This window comes from Tiliqua scincoides, chromosome 14 (genome assembly GCF_035046505.1).
Source record: "Tiliqua scincoides isolate rTilSci1 chromosome 14, rTilSci1.hap2, whole genome shotgun sequence".
NCBI lineage: Eukaryota > Metazoa > Chordata > Lepidosauria > Squamata > Scincidae > Tiliqua > Tiliqua scincoides.
Genome location: NC_089834.1, coordinates 877,635 through 900,539, shown reverse-complemented (window position 1 = coordinate 900,539; position 22,905 = coordinate 877,635). Strand labels below are relative to the sequence as shown.

The 22,905-nt window shown below is 54.8% G+C and overlaps 1 protein-coding gene across 2 annotated transcripts in view; it reads right to left on the bottom strand.

Moving 5' to 3' along the window:
- Positions 1-599: 599 nt before the first annotated feature.
- The window catches only part of DEPDC5 (DEP domain containing 5, GATOR1 subcomplex subunit), a 64,368-nt gene continuing 42,062 nt past the window's right edge, over positions 600-22,905 (bottom strand). For both annotated transcript variants that reach the window (XM_066610033.1, XM_066610034.1), the window contains exons 27-43: positions 19,789-19,945; positions 19,151-19,311; positions 18,174-18,291; positions 17,549-17,716; positions 15,899-16,118; positions 13,676-13,815; positions 12,684-12,792; positions 8,776-8,939; positions 8,215-8,292; positions 7,827-7,959; positions 7,423-7,531; positions 6,329-6,553; positions 4,896-5,065; positions 4,543-4,714; positions 2,862-2,922; positions 2,259-2,341; positions 600-1,272 (exon numbers count right to left, since the gene is read on the bottom strand). In XM_066610033.1, coding sequence (XP_066466130.1) covers positions 983-1,272; positions 2,259-2,341; positions 2,862-2,922; positions 4,543-4,714; positions 4,896-5,065; positions 6,329-6,553; positions 7,423-7,531; positions 7,827-7,959; positions 8,215-8,292; positions 8,776-8,939; positions 12,684-12,792; positions 13,676-13,815; positions 15,899-16,118; positions 17,549-17,716; positions 18,174-18,291; positions 19,151-19,311; positions 19,789-19,945 — 2,558 coding nt within the window. In that variant the 3' untranslated portion in view covers positions 600-982. The remainder of the gene's footprint in view (positions 1,273-2,258; positions 2,342-2,861; positions 2,923-4,542; positions 4,715-4,895; positions 5,066-6,328; positions 6,554-7,422; positions 7,532-7,826; positions 7,960-8,214; positions 8,293-8,775; positions 8,940-12,683; positions 12,793-13,675; positions 13,816-15,898; positions 16,119-17,548; positions 17,717-18,173; positions 18,292-19,150; positions 19,312-19,788; positions 19,946-22,905) is intronic.

Genomic DNA, 22,905 nt, shown 5'->3' with positions numbered 1-22,905 from the left:
ATTTTTTATTACTTTCCACATTTTTACACGCCTTTCCTTCCAAGGACCTCAGGGGGGTGTGCATAGTTCCCTCCTTTTGTCCTGTGAGTTGGAGACAGGAGAGAGTGACTGTGGCCCAAGGTCACCCAGGATGCTTTGTGGCTGAGTGCGAATTTGAACCTGGGTCTTCCAGGTGCAAGTCCAACTCCTGAACCGCAACACCATCCTGGCTCTCCTTGTATTGTCTGTATTACTGTACTGATATTGCTCCATCTTCGCGGAGGGCTCCCTGTTCTGCTCACTGCTCGTGTCATACCCTCCTCCTCCCGGAAAGTTTCTTCCACTCAAGATTCACAGGGCTGCTCCCCAGGGTGGTGGGATCGACTCAATTACTTGAACTCTGAGGCCACCAACTGGAGCCCGATGCAAACCAGTGACCTAGGGTGAGCATGGAGCCAGTGACTGACTGACTGAGAGCAGGGCTGGACCATGATGTGTTGGTGGCCCTGCAGATTGCAGCTGGTCTTTTCTCAGCCTGTTTGTTCAATGCTTAATGGAGTTACCCTGGGCACACCATACTTATTGTTCATTGGAAAGGAGAATGGAATGTATCTCCTACATTTTATTTCATGAACCTATGCGTATATGTATGTACAGAGTACAGTATCTTACATATGAACACAAATACGTGAGGATTCAAGGGTTATCCAAAACATGCCCCCCCCCCAATCTTGGAGGAGCTCCCAGCCTTCTTTCACCAATCCAGCTTGATGCTTTCGGGCACACCTGTCTTCCCTCCAGAAAGATGGGAACGGCAACAAGCAAAGGCGACGGCCCCTGGGAAACACCACCCGTGAACCTGAGTGGCAACTGCCAATTAACCAAGTCACGGCCCCCCAAAAGGTCTCCATTGCCCAGAGCGGAGCCAGGACTTTCAAGAGGCTCTCTGCTGACCTCAACCATGTTTGGCCTTCATGGTGGTTTGCAGGGTGAGGGGGTTCCTTCAAGGTGCACTGGCGTGCATCTTCTCTAAGCAGCCTGTCCAGAAGGAGACGAGCCGGTTGTCTTTGTTCCAGCAGAAGTCCGTGAAGTCTTTCAGTAGCCGATCCGCAAACTTCTCGTCCCCCGTGGCGCTGGAGCGCCATGTCTTGGTCAGCATGGTGTTGTAGGCCCAGTTGTAGCCAACGCGCTCCTCGCAGAACACGTTCTGGTTGGCCGAGCTGGTGGAGTTCCGCCGCCGCCGCTGCCCAGAGAACTTCCGCTTGGAGTATGGCAGCTGGAGCAGCACTGTCCCTGGAGGCAAGAGGACCCGCTCCTCAGTGAGCGGCAGGCACCCCGCACGAGATGGCGCTTTGGCTCCAAACACTTGACTGCATGACGGCTGCTGGGCCCTGGGGACCCCCACAGACCGGCACGTCAAGCTGCCTTGCAACAATCCAGCCTTTGGTTCACCTGGCAGCAGCTCTCCAAGATTCCAGGGAGAGCGTCTTTCCCAGCACCCCCCCCAGAGGCTGCCAGATGTTAAGCCGGAGCCTTCTGCCTGCAAAGCAGGGGTGGGACCCTCTGGCACTGACGTTTGGGCCCTCCCCAGAAGTCCTGTGTGATTTCCTGGTTGCTCCTCCCAAGTGGAACTTCTGCCAAGAGCTTTTGTGTCAGCCAGAAGCTCAGCTCACAGCAAAACGCCTGCTTTGCTCCCACTGCCATGGCTGTGCTTCGGGCAAGGGGGGCAGGAGCCTGTGCTTGGTGCGACCAGCGACTGCCCTGCTGTGCTGTGCAGCTTCAATAAGTGCCTCCAATCTTGGGGGCAGGCAGGCAGGCAGGCAGAGGGGCTGGGAACTCTCTGTTGCTGCAGGCTTTAGCCCCCTTGCCTTCCCTGCTGAGGGAGACAGCAACCCATGGCCTACCATTTGAACCTATGCAAAGGACCCTGTCACAGGGCAGGCGCTAGAACCCCAGGGAGGCAGAGTGCCCTTCTCTGACGGGAGGAGAGGCCCCTCAGGTTCCTGAAGTGAGCTACAGCAAGCCTGCAAGAAGGGCACTTGTCCCCTGCAGGCTGCCTCTGCCAGGGCCCCAGAGTGACTGGGTGAGGCCTCCCCAAGTGTGAGCACCCAGACCAGTTGCAGCCCCCCTGGCCACGGCCTGGCCTCCTCCTTTCACTGCTCCTAACCCCTTCCCGTCACTGCAGCTTCCTGCTGGCCGACTCACACCAGTGTGAGCCAGCGGCCTCACCTGGCATGTGCACTTCTACAGCCCCACTCCCAGAAAAACAAAACGCTCACCTGTCACATGGATGTACTGGGGCTTGTTCTCTGCAGGGAAGTTGAATGCGGAGGCAGAATATTTATCTTGTACAAACCCGAACCTGGAGAGCGCAAAACATCTCAGGATAATTTAGCCAGGAGCAGAGACAAAAGGAACAGACAGAGGCAGTCCCAGGCATTCATCAGGATGTGACCTCTCAAGCCACAGAGGAGCCTCCCACCACGAGATGTCATCTGGATAGCAGGGAGAAGGCTGGGAAAAGGCTCTCGGTTGGGGTGGCCCCCTCCCCAGCTTGCTGTTGGCATGCAGCTCACACTCCATGGGGGTGGGAACACAGGAGAGCTGCCCAGCATCATCCGGAAGCAAGCTGCACCTGTGGAACTCCTCTGTGCACCAGAGAAGCCTCTACTTCTGAGTTGAGAGGTAGGTGTCCCACCAAGAGAAAGTCCTACAGAGCCTCAGTCCCCGCCCAGACAATCTGGTTGACTATATTCCCAGTCCCCCAACCCCTCAGACCCTGCCTGCAGATCTCAGGCACTTCCCTCTCCAGCGAGGAAGCCAAGCAGCTCGTGAAGGATGCCTGCATGCAGGGTCCAGAAGAGCTTCCCCCCCACACTTGCCTGTGGGCAATCGCCTCCTGGAGCAAGTGCATGCGATCCCAGTAGGTCTCTGGCTCAAAGCCTAAAGGGGAACAATCGAGAGAGGGACAAGCTGCAGAGGAACTGGGTCACATTTCAACAGGTTTGTATGTGGTAGGAGCAGATGGGCTGGTTCAGCAGCCCCCCTACCAGGGAAGGTGGCTACACGGGGGGGGGTGACACAGAGTGAGCACCTCTCAGCTCCCCCACCCTTGGCTTGACCAAGCTGCTTTACTCACTTTGCATACTCTGAGCACTGGATCAGCCTATTGGGCTGATGGGCATATCTAAGTGGGGCTGGGGGGGTACACCTTGAGGGGGTGCCAACCCACACCCCTGATGGTAAATCCTGAGGCAGAAGGGCCACATGCAGCCTCTCCGGGCCCTAGAAGACCTCCTGGGGGGTCTTTTCTTGCTGAAAACTGGAAATGCCTTCTGAGGCCCAAGGGGGTGTATGGGGGAGTGCCAAAACTTTGTATACCCTCGTGTGCCAGAGGCCCCAGCTACACAACTGGTTTCTACACACTGTTCAGAATCCTAGTCTAGGAGCTATGAATGGGGGAGAAGAGCTGCAATGCCCACAATGGAGACAGCACAGTGAAAGGTTTGCACCCGGGGCCTGCATGCTCCTTTCCAGGAATCTCGGCCTTCCTGACCCACCTTTTCCTTTTTCACTAGGAAAAAGTCTCCTGACTGACAGGTCTTCATTTCCATCACTGGGCTGGGAGGAGGAGATGCTTACAGGGGGGACACCAGCAGAGGCAGTTCCCCTCCCTGGATCTCATGTGCAACAGCACTGCCCTGAAGGAGGGAAATGTAACCATGGAAACCGGGGACGCAATTCACAGAAGTATGGCAGACTCAGTCATGGAGTACAAGGTGGAGGCACATGGGGGGAGGAACAAGGGAGACCAAGGAGCTCAGAAGAAAACCCGAGGGGGGGGGAGACACCAGCATATCTTATCATGTCACAGAAGGCAAGATGAATACTACAGAATTCCTCTGAATGCGGCTCGAGAAGATGAGAGAAATGGCTCTTGTGAGCCCAGGGTGCCCAGCCAGAGTGGAGGCTGCCAGCTGCGCATCCGAGTGGATCCCTGCTGGGGACGGGCAATTCTGCTGTGTCCCAGAACTGGACGGATCCCTCCATCCTGCCCAATTAAGAGAAGCAGCATACCTGGGGGCTGCCAAGTGAACTGCTGTTCTACGTTTACTTTCTTCCTGTCAAAGGGCACTCCTAGGGGGGTGGTCCATGCAGGCATCTGGGGGTGGACGGGCTCCTCTTCAGGAGCATGGAGCTCCAGGCTGTGACCACCTCTCAGCCCACACCAACATCACAACTTCCAGCATTCTGAGCCTGAGTTGCTCCCCAAGGCCAAGGGCCTGCCTAGCCCAGCCACTGCCACAGGAAGCTGGACGACACGGGTCCTTGGCCTGATCCAGCAGGGCTCACCTTATGTGAAGGGAATGTCCTCCCTGGTCTGACATCATTTTACAGATCACCGCCAGACACGGACTGCTCCTCTCCAACCTTCCCTCCCTTGGAAAGCATCTAAGGTGGAATCCGCCTTTTGGAGCATGTGCAGGAACTGCAATGCCCAGAGACGGCAAACACAGCTGTTGGTGCCAAGAGCTCTGCCTGGACCCTCAGTGCCCCTCTTACCATCAAAAAGGTGCTCACTGCCCTCCTTCAGCAAACAGCTGACGTTGAGGGGGATGAACAGCTGGGCGCGAAGAGGGTCCCCATACAAGTAACTGGGCAGTGCGAATGGACCTTCCAGGACAGGGACCAGCAGGAACCCACAGGAAGTGGCCTTGCGGTGCCAGCCCTGGACCTGCAAACAGATTGAGAGGAGGGGCGGTGAGGGGTGTGGGTGAAGATTCCCCCCTTTGCCTTTCTCACAAGGAGAGGGAGACAGCCAGCTTTTGAGAGGCACATAATTCCTCTGCAGAAGAGTCTTGTGCAGCTTCTCCCACCCTCTGTGACACATGCAGGAAGAAGCCCCTGGGCCTCACCATCTCAAAGAGGACGGCTGCCGTCACGGCCATCCAGTGCAGCTTGATCTCAAAGGCGGCGTTGAGGGAGAAGTTGCCGTGGTAGTAGCAGCTGCACCACTCCAGGCGGTCCGTTCGGTTGTTGATGTCCACGTCCAGCGTCACTGTCCGCTGTTCAGGCACGGTGGCCGCTGCCACGGGGAGAAAGAGGAGGAGAGGGCAAGTGGGCAACAGCAGCCCGCAGACAACGTCTGCACTGACGTGGAGGATTCTAGCAGTGTGTTCGGCTCCCCCCCCCCCCGGGACATCTGCTGTTGGCTTCTTCTTTCGGTGTGACAACTGCCCAAGCCACTGAGGTCCAAGCTGGGGCGGGCAGGCAGAGGCGGCTCACACCAGGGGAAGGAGCAAGTCAGCAGGCTGCACTTCTTGCTCCTCTCTTGCTTTCTTGGCAGAACTGCTTCTGCACAAGCAATAAACCTTTTCATAACAACAAGGTGTTAAAATGATTTTAAAAAGCAAAGACCTCTCTGTGTCGATTTGGAACGGCTTGAAACTACAGGCACTACTTACAGATGGAGAAACGGTAAAACCAACGGTGGATTTTTTATATGAGATTTTAACCAAACGCAAAATGGAGGGAAAGCCTACATAATCCACATTTATTTCTGTTATGATGAGCTGCTTGAATGCAACTTCTTGTGTAAGCTGCTCAGGCAACTGTTAAGTTTTATGCCTAATAAAGGTCAAGTGTGATTGATTTGGAACAGCAATTAGCCCAGCCAAGCAGACTCTTCTCTGTGAGGGGGAGAGGTCTCCTGCACCCTGCTTTAGCTGCCCCCAGAAAGTGCCTGTATTCTGGATACTGGGGCAGTCAGCCCCCAAACCCGTTTGTTGAGCATGAAAGCACCCTACAGCCTGAAAGCAAGCTGTGTGCCTCTGTGTGGAAGAGTGTATGTTCCCTGCAGATTTATTTGGGATGGGCTGCTCTCTTTGCAGATCTCTGAACGGGACTCTCACAAGACCTCTCTACAGAAGCCAGTTGCTGTCCTTCTGTTCCTCTTCTTACGCTGCACAGAGAATTCATGTCACTGCAATGTCACTGCCAGCCTGACTTCCAGACTGGAGTTTTCTGCCTGTCCAATGTAGACTGGCTGAGACTGCGCAGGGCTCCTGGGCCTTGAATTAGAGGCTGCCTGCCATTACTCTCCCGAACAGCCTCTTGAGTTCACCCAGATTCCTCAGAACCCGTTCACCGCAAGAGTTGATTTACTATTTTCTTTTTCACTAATAATTTATTTTCCATTGCAAACAGCTGCTGGACTGAGGGGGAGGTCAGTGCACGCGCTTGTGCTCTCGGGCCCTTTGGAGAGCCAGCAGTGACTCAGTGGTGCACTAATCAACCTTCCAGACAGTCTGGTCCAGACCTCCAGCTGCCATCTCTGGGGCACACTTACCTAACAGTGCAGCTGCCTGGCTTCGCCCTCCAAAGCTGCGGCTGAAGGAGCTGTGTCTACTGGCATAGGACGCTGGGCGGCTGGGCAGCCATGGCAGGAGGAACGCTGGAATCTCGGAGTGCAGGAGCTCCTCGGCCACGAAGGCCACCTCAAACCACTTCCGCTGGAAGGTGGAAAACTCGTCCTTCGCTGCCGTGTGCCACATGGTGGGCGGCTGTATTCCCACTGTGCCGGTGGGGGAGGTAGAGTGTGAGAGAGAACATGAGATACACAGCAAGTTGCCATCTGTGGCCAGGTCACAGGTATGCGCTCACAGAGGGCAGTCATTTGCTGCAGGGCTGTGATCATATTGCAAAATTATGTGTGGGGTGGACAAAGGGAAGGTCTTTTCCCCACTCACACAACCCCAGAACCAGGACACAGCCAATGAAATTGACTGGCAGGACAGTCAGGACAGAAGGAAATATTTCCTTACCCAGTATGTAATTTATCTGCGGAACTCCTTGCCACAGGATATAGCGACGGCATCTGGCCTAGATGACTTTGAAGGGGGAGCACACACATGTATAGGGGATTAGTAGGGCCACTGGGGCATGTGAGCCCCCCACTGGCAGTGCAATTTGCCTTGTTAGCTGTCAAAAAACTGATGGTGTGCTTGACCATTTTAGTGCCTTGTCCGTTTGCAATGGGATAAAAAGGTTGAAAATCGCAGCTCCAAGTGTTTTATTCAACGTTTGAAAATATTGTCATTAATTCTGTTTTGTTTTTGGACATTTTAGGCACTGTCACCCTGGTAGCTGCGTATCCAGCAGCCATGGATCTGACTCGGTGCGGATGCTGTGGATACCAGGGGGAAAGTCACTACACCAGTTTGCTCTTCAAACCGCAAATGGCCATGGATTTACATGTCCACGGATCTGCAGGGGGTCTTTGAACAGAGAATAAGGGGGGGACTGTACTAGTCTTATTGAAGACTGCCTTTAGGAGGGGACACAAGTGTGCAAACCCAGAGAGATGCTCAAAACGACACTGGAAGCCTGCCCGAGGAAGGGGCCCCCCCTGGGAGTGCTGATGCTGCTAACTCAGCCCCTGACCTCTGTCCTGCTCCTTGGCCTCCACAATCTTGTAGAAGTAGAACCCATAGATGAAGGTGCGCAGGGCCTCCCCGGAGGCGTGCACGATCAGCTGCTCGTCCAGCATTTTCTAAAATGCAGGGGTGAAAAAGGAGAGTGAGCTGCAGAATGTATTTCAGAGTCCGCTGAAACAGGTCTGCATTTTGAAGGGGGCATTCAGCAGCACCACGATGATGTAGTGGTCCTGGTGTTAGACCTGGAAGATCCGGGTTAAACTTCCTGCTCAGCCATGAAGTTCATGGGCAACCTGGGGTCAGTCACTGTCTCTCCCCCTTTCCCATCCATCTTCTGGCCAACGGAGAAGCTGCTCTGTGCCCTGACAGGAAGAGCCACCTCCTGCTCCCTGCAGCGGGGCCTCCCCTCACCTGCATGATGTCAATGGCCATGGCCTGGGTCTGCACCCCCTCAACCGTGTTCACCAGCCAGTGGACCACCTCGGCACTGATGAAGCAGGTCGGCGAGAGACCCTTCTGTTCCGAGAGCAGCTGGATGCCTGTGCTGGAGCCCACCAGGACAAGTGCCTCATTAGCAGGGACCAAGTTGTGCTTCCTCCAGCGGGGAAACACTGACCACCACCACCCACCCCCCGCCCGGGAGATCCCTGAACTTCAGAGCCTGCCAGCCAGGGCCTTGAGACGTGCAGGCAAGTGGCAGAGCTGCTGTTTGGCTCCCTTTCTCATAGGAAGGGTGTGACATCTGCTTGAGTTATCCAAGAGGCCAGGGAGGGGAGAGGGGGGGCAGCAGTGTACTCACGTGGGGTGCTTCATGGCTTCCAGGATCTCCATCAAGGTAGACGATGATGTCAGGGAGTTGGCAGAGAACAGCTGAGAGCTGCAGAGTTCAAGCAAAAAAAGGTTAGCTCCCAGCCGGACTTGGTCCAGCTCGGGGAGGTCCAGTTTCCTCTTCTGAGCATAATGGAAGAGCCTCCCCCTAGCAAGTGCCAGTCATTCTGAAAAGGAGGAGGAGCGGGTGGATCTCCGCTCCCTCCGGGTGAGCTGTTCAGGGATGGCACCCACACACCTCTTACCCCTCAGGTAGCAGCATACAGAGCCTGCTGCCTCCCTGCTGCTCCTACCCCTAAATTTGAAGAGGGAAAGAGTGGGAGAGGAAGTGAGGAGGAGAGGAGGGCTGGGCTGGGCACCTCTGACACTCTAGCCCATACTCTCCTCTCCTGCTCCTTCCCCTTCTTCTTTCAAGTCTAGAAACCAGAAGGAGGTTTCCCAGTCAGGTGCCAGCTCCGGTCTGAAATGTGGGCACCCCTCCCCCATCCTCCCCAGTGTGCGTGCCCTGACCAAACCGGCGGTGTTTCCTCACCTGCTCTCCGTGGAGCCAGAGGCAGCGGACCCCTGATCTCCGGCATTCTGGGGATTGGCAAAGGTCTGAGTGCTGCTGCCGCCACCTCGCTCTGCAGCCTGACTGGCACTGGCGGTCAACAGGCTGCTTTCCAGGGTCACCGGAATAGTCTGATCAATTGAAGCCTGGGGAGGAGGTGAAGCAGGCCACAGACGCCTTGAGGCACGTCCTCGCAAGATGCACATTGCGCAAGCGCCCACCCACGAGCAGAACACCCAACGCTATACAAGGCAGTTCCCGTTTCATTCTGTGCTTCTCATTTCTCTCCCGCCCTTTTTTCCTACAAGGAGCTCAGGGTGGTTTGCATGGCCCCTCCCCCCTTTTATCCTCTCAACAACCCTGTAAAGTAAGCCAGACAGAAGGGCAGAGAGAGAAAGAGAGTCAGACCCAGGACCACCAGTCAGCTTCATGGCTGAGTGGATCTGAACACGGGTCTTTCTGGCCCAAGGCCAGTGCTCTTGCCACTACTCCTCTCTTGGCCCAGTCCTGACCGAAGGGTTCTGGAGCACCATGTGGACGCTCACGACTGCTGCATCCGAGAGACACAGTGAATTCAGGGCACAGTCATCTGACTTTCTCTGTAAACCACTCTGCAAACTTTTCCTTGAAAAGTGCTTGAGAAATAAACATTCTTAACAACAACAAATACTGTAAATAAATACTTTAAATCCCTGCTCAACTGTGGCCATTTCAACAACCAGAATTAAAGCTGCCTTATTCGTAAAGCTTCCCACCAATGGTATTTTGGCAAGTCCCACAGCTGGTCTCCCTCCTGCATTTTCAGGGGAGCAGCAAAGGACTGACGGGGCTCCCTTCCTGCCCACACAGCTGGGCCACTCAAGTGACATGCTCTACAGAGTACCCCCCCCCACTGCAATGCTCCAAGGTGGATTCAGGGGCTGCGGCAACAAGGACAGATAAGGAGCCCTCTGAAAAAAAACATGAGTCCCCAAAGCCTGTGCATGAAATGGAGGCCGGCTGCAGCAAGCGACTTCCATCTGCTACCTGCAGCACAGCTTGTTGGAGCTTTGCTAGGAGGAGGAGGTGGCAGTGTGGAGCAGGGAGGGTGTGTGGGCGGGTGGGGAGGGGGTACGTGGGGAGAACAGTCTCCACAGGCCAAATCCTGGACTTGGAAAGAGCAGTAAAATCCTCAAGGAACTCCTAATTGGTTCAAGCAACGAGGAGATGTCCCTGTTCTAAGCGGAAGTTCTTAATTCTCACCACCTTCTCCTAGTTCTAAAGAGGTCAGTGAGATTCAGGTGCAGAAGAGAGGGACCAAAACGACTTCTGAGTGGGGCACCTCACTTACGAGGAAGGCTACAGCGTTTGGGGCTCTTCAGTCCAGAAAAAAGGCATCTGAGGGGGGACATGATGGAGACATACAAAATGATGCTGGGGATAGAGAAAGTGGATGGAGGAACACTCTTTTCCCGTTCACACAGCACAAAACCAGGGGACGGCCACCGAAACTGAGTGTCAGGAGAGTGAAAACAGAGAAAAGGAAATATTTCTTGACCCAGTGTGTGATTGGTCTGTGGAACTCCTTGCCCCAGGATGTGGGGGTGGCATCTGGTCTAGATGTCTTTAGAAGGGGACTGAACTCAGGTAGAGGAAAAGTGCAGCACAGGTTACAAGCCATGATGGGCACGTGCAACCACCTGGTTTTAGAAGAAGGCTGCCTCCGCTTGCCAGGTGCAATGGAGTGGCCACAGGCCAAGGGCTCTTGTTGTCTTGTGTGCTCCCTGAGACATCTGGTGGGCCACTGTGAGATACAGGAGGTCAGTCTAGAGGGGTCTTTGATCACTGCAGCTGCCTTCCGACTGAGTCCACCCCCCTCCAAGTAGCAGCTCCCGTTTGTGTTTGCCCCCCACAGGGAGAAGCCCTTTCAATTCATTCCACAGTTAAGAGATCCGTAACCGATTCCCCATCTGCCTGTCTTCAGTGAACAAAAAAATCCTCCAGACACCCAGCAGCACCATGATCTGTGCTGTCAGCTTCATGATGGAAAGCCCAGTGTGTGTGTGGGGGGGAGAAGGAATGAACAGTCGGGATTCCTCCATCAATGCAGCACTCCCCCCCCACCATGGCAGGGCTTGCAGGTCTGGCTGAGGAGGGAACTTCTGGCCCCCCAACTCTTCACGCTCCCCCTTCACACTTCTCACTCTCTCTGCTCACCTCTGAGTTCACAAAACCAGCCCCTGGCTGGACCTCATCCAGCCCTCCCCCTCTCCCCGACGCAGCCTCCCCCAAAGAGGAACAAGCCGCTCAAGTTAAATTAGCTGGGACAGTGTGTTCCACCAGCACCCCCTCCCTCCCTCTTTGTCACGCTAGCTTCCTTTGCTCAATGCACAAACTGACGTGTGTGTGTGTGTGGGGGGGGGGGCTTTTCAGTGGCGTGGGGAGGGGCCCCCAGCTCTAAGTGAGCAAGGATATACCACAAGTCCAACACAGCCTGGGCAGCCCAAGTCAGTCCATTAAGAAAGTTTGCTGCAGCCTTGGGTGCCTCTCACTGGAAGGGGAAAGGTGGGATACAGATACAGTGGGCCCTCAATATCAGTTGGTTTGGAACTCGTGGATTTGATCATCCGTGAGTTCTGGATCCACTGATTTGGGCCCACCTGGATCTTCTGAACCTGACCGGAGCTGTGCTCCAGTTGGGTCCGGAGGGTGGTCTGAGGGCTGGGGGAGGCCAACCCTCAGAATGCCCGTTTTGGGCATTCCGATGGCCCAGAGAAGCCCGGCATCTGACCAGGGAGTCATGGTGACTGAACTAATGAATGCAAAGTGCTGACCCCACTCCTGCCTCAGCTGCAAACAGGGCCCCATTAAGAAGAGCCCTGCTGGCTCAGGCCAAAGGCCCACCTAGTTCAGTTTTCTTGCAGCTCTCAGGAACCCACCAGATGCCTCTGGGAGCACGCAAGACAACCAGATCCCTGCATCCTGTGGCCACTCCCTTGCACCTGGCCGACTTCTAAAACAAGGAGACGGCAGACACCCATCATAGCTTGCGACCCGTAATTGACTTTTCCTCTGTCCAATAAATTGGTCCAATCCCCTTTGAAAGGCTTCTAGGCCAGAAGCCATTGCAACTTCCTGTGGAGTCCCACGTGGGGATACGGCTGCAGGCCTGCACAACAACGCTGTTGGAAAGACCACCAAGTGACGATCTGTGAAGTGCTCTGAAGTCTGGGATGGGCTGCAGAAACATGCCATCGTGAGGAAGGACAGTGCATAATTTTTTTACGGCTACTGACACTCTGACTTTTGCTGTCACGTTGAATGGACTTAGCACCCTTAGATGATAGATCCTACCAAGCACCCAACTCCTAAATCCGGGGGGGGGGGAGTGGAAATGGGACACTGGTGCAGTCACAGAGAACAAGCAACCGCACAGGCCAGCCAGTGCATCCGGCGGCAAAGAAGTCTGTGTGGAGTATCAGTTATAAAATGGCTGCTTCTCTCCCCACAGGCTTGTGGCCAATCCCCACTTCCGTCTCCTCCCTTTTAGCCTTTCAAGGAAGTAAAACTCCCAGCAGCTGCAGAGGCTGAACTATCAAGGACTCCATTGCGTTCCCTCCTCCAAGCAGGACATTTTGCAAATTTGCGAGGGAGAGTTTCACAGCTCAGACCACAGCCGAGAAGCCAAAGGTCCAGAGAATGGAGCCTTGGGCCTCCTAGCCTGTCTTTGGCCTTCCCAGACCAGGAGACCCCAAGCCAGCAAACATTCCTGGGCGGGCCTGCTTGGGGCAAGTGAATCCAGGATTCCACCATAGCTGCGAGCGTGTCAAGAGCCACACACACCAAGAGCAGTGTGGTAACCTGCCAGCGTGATGCCTCTGCGAACAGGACAGTGCCCAGAAGGCCTGTACCTTGCGTGGACTGTCCAGGAAGGTGGGCGTCATGGCCACGCTGCTGCTCTCTGCAGGCTGGATGGTGCTTCTCCCGGCAAGCCCCGCTGCCTGCTGCTCACCCAGGGTCCTGGAAAACAAGGGAAGCGCATTGTGCAAAGATCTGGGGAGTGTCCTGGACCAGGCCGCAGCAAAACTCCTCCCCGAGTCCTGTGGCCAATGCATGAAATCTAACCACAGCTTCACAGACTGGAGTTTGCATGCACAAAAAGGAGCTGACCGGGGGGGCGGGGGGCTCGCAGAGGGCAGCACCAAGGAAAGGCCAACCGAACCCCCTCACTTTCATCACCAGGACACAGAAAGGAAACTCTCCTGGGCTGAGAACCCCCAGATTCAGCTAAATGCAGCCCAAAGTATCCTTCTGCCTCCCTTAGAACAACAAACTCACATTTTCCAGGAAGCCTTTAGTACAGCCACCTGGCCCCCACTCCCTACTGCAGCGGAGCCTCCGGGATCTTGAGTTACACACTGCATTCTGCTCAGGACAGGAACCTCCCTCTTGTGCCTTTGCAAAGCAGAGCAATGGCACCAAGGCAACAAATTTGTGAGGGAGGAATAAAGGGCATTCAGGACAGTGCAGACACGGCATTCCCAACCTGCTGAATTATACCGAAGAGCGGCAAAATGGGCGGTTGGGTCGCCTGCCTCCCCTCGCTGGCAGATTTAGGGCAGGGGCTCTGTGATGTCCTTCACCAGCTCTGCCTTCCTCTGGGTTTGCAAACCAGTCCACTGTGCAGCTACCCTTGCACTGAGGCAATCTTTTGTGGTTTATATGCAGGTCCAGGCTCCCCCCAGCTGCCTCTTCTGTCTACCCTACAGGCAGGCACCCAAGAACATGTTCTGGGAAGAGACCCCAACAAACCCAGGCTCAGGGAGAGCAGAAACCAGCAGGCCAGGCCCGTGCAGGAGCCAGGCGGACACACCACTCCCTCCAGCGCACAGCCCTGACTCACTTCTGACTGGCTTCCATCTCCAGCAGAGCGGAGAGGGCGGAGGTCCCCTTCTTGCCCAGGGGTGGCGGCAGCCCAGGCGACTCCAGGGAGTGCGTGGAGATGGGGCCCGTCATCTGCAGGCCTTTCAGGGCAGCTCCTTTCTACAACAAGAAACAAGGAGGAAGGGAAGTCACCAGATGCCCTCTCCCTGACCAGGGAATGACAGGGTTGGAACATCTCTCAGCTGGCCTTTCTGGTTTTACACCTGGTTTAACTGTCATGGCTCCTCCCCAAAGGATCATGGGAATTGTGATTGGGGAAGAGTGCAAGGTATTTTTGCTCAGGGATCCCCCCCCCCCCAATATGCACACCAGGAAGCCCAGCTTATCCATGATGCAGGGGTCACAGCTCAATGACAGACTGCCCATGCGGTGCCTGCTTTGGCTGTTCCTTCCTGGGTCAGGAAAGTAAGTGTGGAGAACAGCGGGCAAGAGCGCCAGAGACCTCTGTTCTCTCCTCCACATTTCCATTCTGCCCTCCTTTTTTCAAATTCAGCAGACAGCAATGGCAGCACATCAGCTGGAAAGCGGGAATGCTCGCTGGGCTGCAGGTGCAGGAAGATTCTCGCCTGGGCCTGCCCACAATTATACTTCCCAGAATCCCTCAGGAAGACAGCATGACAGCACAGACAGGCCCCTTGAATGCTCCCCAAAAGAGCTGAGTCTATGGCTTCCGTGCAGGTGAATAACCCCATCCATATCCCCAAACAGCAATTTTGATCTGAAATGCATTCAGCTTGATTCATACTCTGGTCCTCCACAGGAGCGCAGGGCAGCTGACATGTGATTCTGGTGGGCGTCCCATTCAGACAATACTCAAGAGTGAAGCCAGACCTGTGTCACATCCCTTCCAGTCACTCACTGGCTGAAGGGGGCTGTGTCCTGGATCCATCAGAATCAACATTTTGCTACACCAGTGTTCACCCAGACTGTGAGCTGGAACCCACCAGGGGCTCATGAAAGGTTTTTGGAACTTTTTTTTGAACTTTGCAAGCACCCTCGCTTGGCTTGCAGGAGAAAATCACTAGCTGGATTGCTGACCTGTGGGCTGAAGTCATCTTTGCACCTGCAAATTAAAATGGCACCCTTCCCCATTCTCTCTAGTAATTGGCATGCTGGAGATCATGTGTGAACCAGTTTCAGCCTTTTGCCTGTCCTGGGAGTCTCTCACTGCATGTCCTGCTCACCGGTTCAGCCTTCTGGGTACACTGGAATGACTCTGAAGGTTGAGGTCAGTCCTTGAACTCCATTTCGAGGGAGAGTCTAGCAAATGTCTACACACACACACACACACACACACACACACACACACACACACACAGTACGTAAAGTCCCCAGCAGCCTCAGGACCCGATTATCCAATCAATACATGAAATATTTCTTTCGCAATCTCTAGTGAGTCATGACAGATTATCACTTTTAAAAGTGGGTGCTGGTGCCAACGAGTGTGGGGAGCACTGGGCTGAACTGGTACTTCTGGTGCCACCTCCAGAGCTTGCAGCACCTACATTTCTGCCTTGTGAGGCCTCTTCACTGGCAAACCTGCCCCTGAGAGGTTCGGAGGCATCAGGCTTGTGCTCCGAGGGCTCCGATGCCAGGTGCTCCCCACTGGTTCCAGTCCCCACAGAGCCTCAGACTGGAAAGAACAGGGAGCCTCCTCCTTCCCTGCAGAAATGGCTCCTTCAGCTTGCTCCTCCCTGGGTAGCCAAGCTGTCGGTGGCACTGTGCTCTTCCTCAGCAGCTTCCAGCCCCTCATACGAAGTATGGCAAGCTGTGCACCCCCATAAGAGGGCCTGACCTCTTGCACTCTCCCATGGCTGGCAGAGGGAGGAAGCCACAACCCTGTCGCTCAGGTGACCGAGATGCCACCAGCTTCACTGCAGATGGTTGGGAACTCCCTGGAGCACCAGCCTGGCATTGAGGCTGCCCACCCTTGGTCCTTGCCCTTTTGGAGCCATTCCTCTCCTCACTGCCACAGAACTTGGCAGATAAGTCAGCAAGGACACAGATGAGTCAGTGTGCGTCCAAATCAGGAGTGCCAAACTTATTCCATTCACGATGCCTGCCGAGACACGCATTACACAGGCACACCTGTCAGGGAGCACAAGCGGCTGCACCACAGAGGTGTCCTGGGAAACATGCCCCCGGCCCACATGCAGCACTCCGCTTAAAACCACTGACACACCCGGATCATGCGGTCTGACCGGTGACGCCTGCGGATGCGGTTCAGCCCCTCCACGAAGCGGATGAAACCGTCCAGGAGCTGCCACTCCTCCTCGTCCGAGCGGGGCTTGCCCCCATACACATCGCAGTGCACCTCGCCCTCCATAATGCGCTTGGTGGCGCTGATGCAGGCCGGCAGCAGAAGGAAACGTGTCCGCCAGAATTTCAGCGACTCGATGAGGCTGCACAAGACGGTCACAAAAAAGAAAAAAACCCAGCAGAATGAGTTGCATTCCACACAACTGCCCTGTGAGTAGGAGGTCTCGTACAAACTGCTCACAAGCCACTCAAATCCAACCATTACTGTGGGCCCTCATCTGCTGGGACACCCAGCGGATACCCAATTCCATGGATAATGAACCCAAAGTGCCTTTAGAAGTGTCCAGGAGGACTTGTGACCTCCCCACGCCTTAGAAAACCGCCCAGACACAACTATAAGGCACTTCAGCTACATTCAGGAGGTCCACTTGATGGGGTTGGTATCCATGTTGAGTCAAATCCACAGATGAGAAGGGGCCACTGTATAGTCAACTGAGCCAGGCCACCCATGAGGCAGCAGGTTGATGGGAGGGTGTCCACCCCCCCACCCCCACAACTCCCTGAATTTGATGAGAAAGAGGGGAACAGAGCAGGAGCGCTTAATGCTTCAAAAAAATGTGGTCCTTCAATGAGGAAAAGCCATGGCCCTGCTCCCAGGAATCCCTCTTCTGATGAGCAGGAGGAGAAGAGCTGAAGGTGACAGCTGGCACACCTCCAGAGAAGAGGTGGGAGATTGTGGACCGCTTCCTTGGGGCCAGCCCCGTCAACCTACTTTGCAAGCAAATATAATTATGAGCCGCAAACTTCTGTTCTTCCACCTGCTCTCACCGAAGACACCTGTGGCCTAGAGCCAAAGAAGACGCCAAACTCTGGTGGAGCTTCCGCAGCTGGCTGCCTGGAGGGAATTCTCAGGTGCAGAGCCACAGGCAACAAACACACCAACATCAGGCATCGACATCCACCTGGAGAGGAAAATAGCCTCCCTCTGCACAGAAGAGCTGTCCTTGCTGCATATTTGTTTCAGGCTCCATGCGGAAGCTATGGGTTTTTTTTTTGCTAGTCCTTGAGGACTAGCAGCACAGCTCTGGTCTTTCTTTTTTGACAGGTCATATTTCTCAAGTATGCAGATGTACTGAAGAGAAAAACCATAACCAGGCCACAAAAAATTAAAGTGACATAAAAAGAGGACTTGCGAACCAGCATAAGGACAAAAACACAGTGAAACTCCCCCAGACTGGCACGTGCAGTCTGGGATGTGGTAAGTACGGCTCTACTGAAGCCATAGGACATCCAGCATCACAGCTGAGCTCCTACACAAAAAAGCTTGGGGGCTTCAGCTGCCTGGCTGCCTCAGCCCTGGGCAGTGTTCAGACACTGGGAGGTCTTAGGGGCCAGTTGTGCTCCCCTGGACTGCACCCTTGCAGGCAGTTCGCAGAGGCTGCAGCCATGGCTAATGAGTGAGAACTCATGAACGTGAACTCCTCCCACTTTTCCCAGGAAGAACTGGAAGCTCCGCCTCTTGGAAAGTGGCCAAGTGACAGAGCCTCGGCCAAGAGGAGGTTCTCTTCTTTACCTGAAGTCCTCGGAGCCTGCAGAGCAGATATACTGATCCAGGTAGTTCCATTTGTATTCCTCCAGCCTCTCGTGGGAGAACTCCACCCAACAGGGGACAAACTCAGAGTCCGAGTGGGAAGGGCACAGGCTGTAGCTGTAGTTGATCTGGGCTGATTCATAGGGATACCTAAAGAGAGCAACAAAAGCAAAGATCGGCAACTCAGGATCCCCTCTTAGAAGAAAGGAGCTATTCCCCATGGGCACAAACGCTGCAAGCCCCAGCATTCGCATTTTTATCCCACCCTTCTGCCAAGGAGCTTAGGGCAGTGTAGCCCTCACAACAACCCTGTGAGGAAGGTGAGGCTGAGAGCGACTAACCCCAGGTCACCCAGGGAGTTTTGTGCTGAGCGAGGATTTGAACCTGACTCTTCCAGGCTTCAGTCCAACGTCCGAACCACTGCACCATCCTGGCTTACCATTCCGACCCCCGGAGCTCACAAGAGAATGGAAGGGAATTCTTTGGCGTGCTAGGAGGCTCCAACCCACGGAGGAGCTGCCCTTTCTCTATGGAATACCAAGCAAGTGTCTCACGGAAAGGAGGGGTGCGTCCCAAGTCTGCCCGGGGCCTGGAGAAAGACACTCACTTCGGCAGGTATCGAGTGACAGTGATGATTTTGTCCTTCAGGGTCACTTTGTGGAAAGTCCGGCCCATGCTTAGCCAGTACTGGTCTTCCTCCTCAGGTCGATTCCGCGAAACAAGCCCTAGTCACAGCACACCGGAGGGGAAAGATGGACACCTGCTGTGTAGGCCCAGCAAAGCTCTGCCATGCTGCCAGACAGCAAAGGACCTGCTCCAGTGCTGCTGGCAGGAGCTTTCGGTTCTACCCAGCACCCCGAAGCAAGGGGGGGCAGCTGCTCCAGGTGACAGGCAGGACTGGCCCTGTGGGGCACGAGCCACCAGAAAGTTCTCCCACACAGGCACACGGGAGCCTCACAAGAATACAGTCCCCACACCTCAAGGGTTCACCTGAGCATGCAGCAGGTAGTTTCTGCAAATGGAGGGAGGGGGCTAGCAGCAGAACAAAGCACTGTGTGCTGCAGGTGGAGTCTGGTACCGTGGGCCCTCCTTATCCGCAGGCTTGGCACCAGCAGATCTGAACATCCGTGAATGCAGAGCCTGCAGCTGGAGGGCCTCAGAAGACATCCCAGATGCCACCGGAAGCGCCTTCTGGGAGGTCTTCAGAGGCGTGGGGGAGTCTTCTCCCAATGCCTCAGAAGGCACTTCTGCTTTGCTGGTGCAGCCCCCACCACTGCAGATTTCATTGGCACGGTGGGGGACCTGGAACGGATCTCCCATGGATACTGAGGGCCTGCAGTATACCATTTTTAAATGTTCCTCTGTGTAAGGGGGGGGCTGATACCAGGTCTCCCACCAATATCCTTTCCTAGTTGGAAGGACCCTAAGGAGCTGTGACCCCCCCCCATAACTCGAAGTGGTACAGTCTGCTCTGCCACCTCGGCACCCTTGCCCCCCGCACTGTTTACCTGTGCAGGACTAGCCTCAGACGCCAGAGGCTTCAGCCTGGGGGTGGGGGGCGCAAGGAAGGCCCAGGAGGCTCACCTCTGCTGTACAAGGGACTGCTGCTGAGAGGGGGCTGCACAGCTGCAGCTGGCTTCTGCGGCTTGCTCTGCACGATGAGCTGGTAGCCCTGCATGAGCCGCTGGCAGATGAACTCCTCAAAGACCTGCTGGGCCGTCATCTGCAGGCCTTCCTCATCCCTCCTGGGCAGAGACAGGAAGGGGGGTGTGCTGCACGTCACCACAGAGGATCAGCTGACATGTCCCGGTCCCCCCCACTTCTCCTAAGGGAGATGCTGAGAGCCCTGGGCACACCACCCCATGGCCCACTAATTATCTGGTCCACACTCCTGGGGTGCTGAGCCACCGACAATTTGTACACTTTTGGCCACTCGTGGTGTCACACACACACACACCCCCGGTGTTACCCAGTGCAGTTTGTAAACCCCACACCCCCTTAAAGACGCCACTGCCACAAAAACAGGACCCTGCTTCCTTGCATCTCTTAATCTGGCTTCCCTCAGATCCAGCCCCTTCTTCACGAATGACCAGCACCCCAAGCCGCCTGAAGCTCTTCTGCTCCCTTCTGTGATGGCTGTTTTGCTCCATCTGCCCCTTTGGCCAGAAGACCCCTGTGGGATGCTACCCCCAATACCTCCTCCCTCAAGAGCCACTCCCTACCTGTCCAGATCGGCCTCAGGAAGTAGGTCGTAGCAGCCTTCCGTGTAGTCGTTCTGCAGGCTCTGGCGGTCCGGGAAGTAATCCGTGGTGAGGGGGAGGCAGGCCGGAGTGGTGAGAGATTTCCAGTCCACCCCAACCGTACAACAGAAGCCTGGCACTACGGGGGGAGCAGACAGTGTCAGAACTGCCTCGTTTCGTCAAAGGGCGGAAGGCAGTCGGGGCAGGGGCGCAGACACCGGGGGAGGAATACATCCGGAGCAAAGAAGGAAGACAAGAGAGAAGAGGAGGAAGGAGGTGCCACGGAAGCAAAGGGGAAAGGCGTGAAGAACAGAGAGGGACAAGGGGTTGTGGGGGTGGGCAAAATCATCAAGGGTGGGAAAGGGGGAGAAAGAGGGGAGGGAAAGAAAGACAGAGTTTGTTAAACAATGCAGTGCCCATGCCAACTCGTTCCCATCATGCAACTGGGATTCCAAAAAGTTAATACAGTCTCAATTATCGGATGATTGTCAACTCAAGCAAATAACAGCTGCTGCGGAATTAAACACCATTATTAAAGCACACGGAGAGGAGAAGTGACAACACCAAAAAAGATCACATCAATGTTTCAAGCCTAGAATTCAGTCCAGGCCCTCTCCTCCTGCAAAAGAAAGTGGGGCTGGCAGAAGCTGAAGAGACCAGCCTGCATTCAGCAGAAGAGAGCACAAGAATAGCAGGGGGGGAGAAATCTTTGGAGCTGTGCAGTGTTTTTTTTAAGAAACTAACAGAGGAAAGAAACAAACAGGGACTGGGAGATCAAGGAAAGGGCTCAAGAACACAAAAGGGACACTTTCATGGATCCCAGCAGAAATGTGCTCCAGGGCAACTGTGCGTTTCTACAGAGAGGTTCTGGGGCTCGACTGTGCCTGCAATTGAGCTTAATCTGAGGTCTTTACCCTAGTGCTGAGTGAGGAGAGTAAAACACCCTGCCTTGGTTTTGAGCTGGATGGCAGGAAGATGCTCACAGGGAGACCTCATTTCCCAGCATTTACAAGCACAATTTGCATTCTGCCACCCTCCCCCCCCGCCCCGCCCCAGACACATCAGGCTGGCTGAACTGCACAAGCCATGGAAGTAGCTCAAGGGCATCACAGGAAGGAAGGTCAGCCCCGGATCCCTTCTGACATCACAGCCTAATGCCCTGCCCACCACCTGCTGCAGAGCAACAAGGAATCAGAGAATGCACCTTCTCAAATAGGGAGGTGCAGCCAACCTAGACAGGTAACAACTCAGATCCCTCGCTGCACTAAAAGGCATTCTGCACATGCTCAACGGTGCTCTCCCCTCAGTAAGATCATGTTTTTGATTTCTGGGTTTGCTACAGAACAGAAGCACAGCTTGGAGGACTGGAAAGAGGTTGTGGGCTAGAGACGGTCTCCAGGATTACATGACACCCTGTGAGGGATATCGCTCTCAGACAATGCACAGCTAGAAACTGGAATAATTTGTTCTCTGTGAGCCCCTCGGAAAGGTCTGGGTCACCTCCAGACAAGACTCTCCCTTTGAGACTCCTAAAGGGGGGGTGGGAAAGAGCAGAGCAGGGCACCGATAGAGAGCAAGGAAGCTGCTCTTGAAACAGCGCTTTGTCACCCATCACAGAGAACAGCAGGAAGGAGCTGGGTGCACTCTCTGCCCTCCTGCATCTCTGCCTTAAGCCCTTCCTTCGGGTAGGGAGGGAGGGTGAAGCTGCATCATGGTGAGGAGAAGACGACATTCCGGGACTAAGTGACACAGCAGAAACTGGTGCGACAGGGGACGCAGCAGACAGGACTGAAAGGCTTCCCAGGCGAAAGGGATGATTCTCTGCTCAAATATGCAGCATCACTAAAACTGGCCTCCCGGCTGGAAGGTGCCCAACGTGAAGTGGATTTTTTTAAAAGGCTGGTAGGCAGCGCCCAAAAGCAACATGCTCGTCCACCCAACCTCTGCTTCCGGTCAGGCGATGGAAAGTGGCGATGAGCAAGCGTTGGTGGAAGTGCAGTGGAAGAAGCCTTCCTGCTCTCCAAGTGTTTGCAGGTGCGTGGACTGGGGTGGTGCAGGACAGGGCCCTTGGATCCACAGGAGATCAGGACCCTCCACGGATACCAATGCCAGCAGATAACCAAAAACACGAGGAGGGTCTCACAGACCCTTCCGGTCGTGTCCAGGAGGTTCTGTGAGGCTCTCTGGCCACAGGCCTGGCACCCACAGATACTGAAATCCATAGATTTCTTAGCTTAGACGTCTTAGCTGGCTATTTCTGCGCAGGATTAATCCGTTAATTAAAGTGACCCAATCCTCACACAGACCACTCCTGACCATGCAGTTCAACACCTCAGTTCAACATTCCCCACCCCAAGTGGCTTGCTCAAGACCATCGCTGCTAACCTCTGCCCACCCTGTCCCCGAATTCTTCCCAACTTTGCGTCAACTGCAAGTAATGAGCCGCAGTGGGCCTTGGCCAGCTGCCTTGCCGTCATCATTTATTCGAAGCGCCTGCCCCTTTTGCCTTTCCCTGAAACCACACAGCCGACTCAGAGGCAGAGTCAGGCCAACATCTGCCCAGGCTCTTTACGGGATTTGCTGCAGAAACAGAGTTAAATGGAGCCACAGCCATCAATTAGAAAAGCTTTTAAACGGGGGGAGGGGGGAAGAGCCACAATGCATTAAGTTGTGATGATGCACATTCTGCAATTTTGTGCAGGCCAGGAAAGCAGGGTCCTGCATAATGCATTAAGGCACCAGATCTGATTCCAGCTAGAGCTTCTCATTCCAAGGCAAATGTTCTGGAATGTTCCTAGCAGCCCAAGACCTGTCTCTGATCAGCTGCAGACCTCTGGAGGTAGCATCAGAGTTGACGTGCCCATCAAGCCAACTGAGGAGTTCACTTTAGGTGAAGGCCTGACGGGGAAAGGGATGCTCTCTCACACTTGTCTGTCTCCCTCTCGCTCCCATCTAACCCTCCCACTCCTGTTATCTGAATTCAAAAAGGAAGAGGATGACAGAGAAAGAGGATGGCGCAGAGGAAAGTGGTGGTTAGTGTGCCTCCAACACCCTAGCCCAGGGTTCCCAAAGTGGGTGTTGTGACACCATAGGGCATGG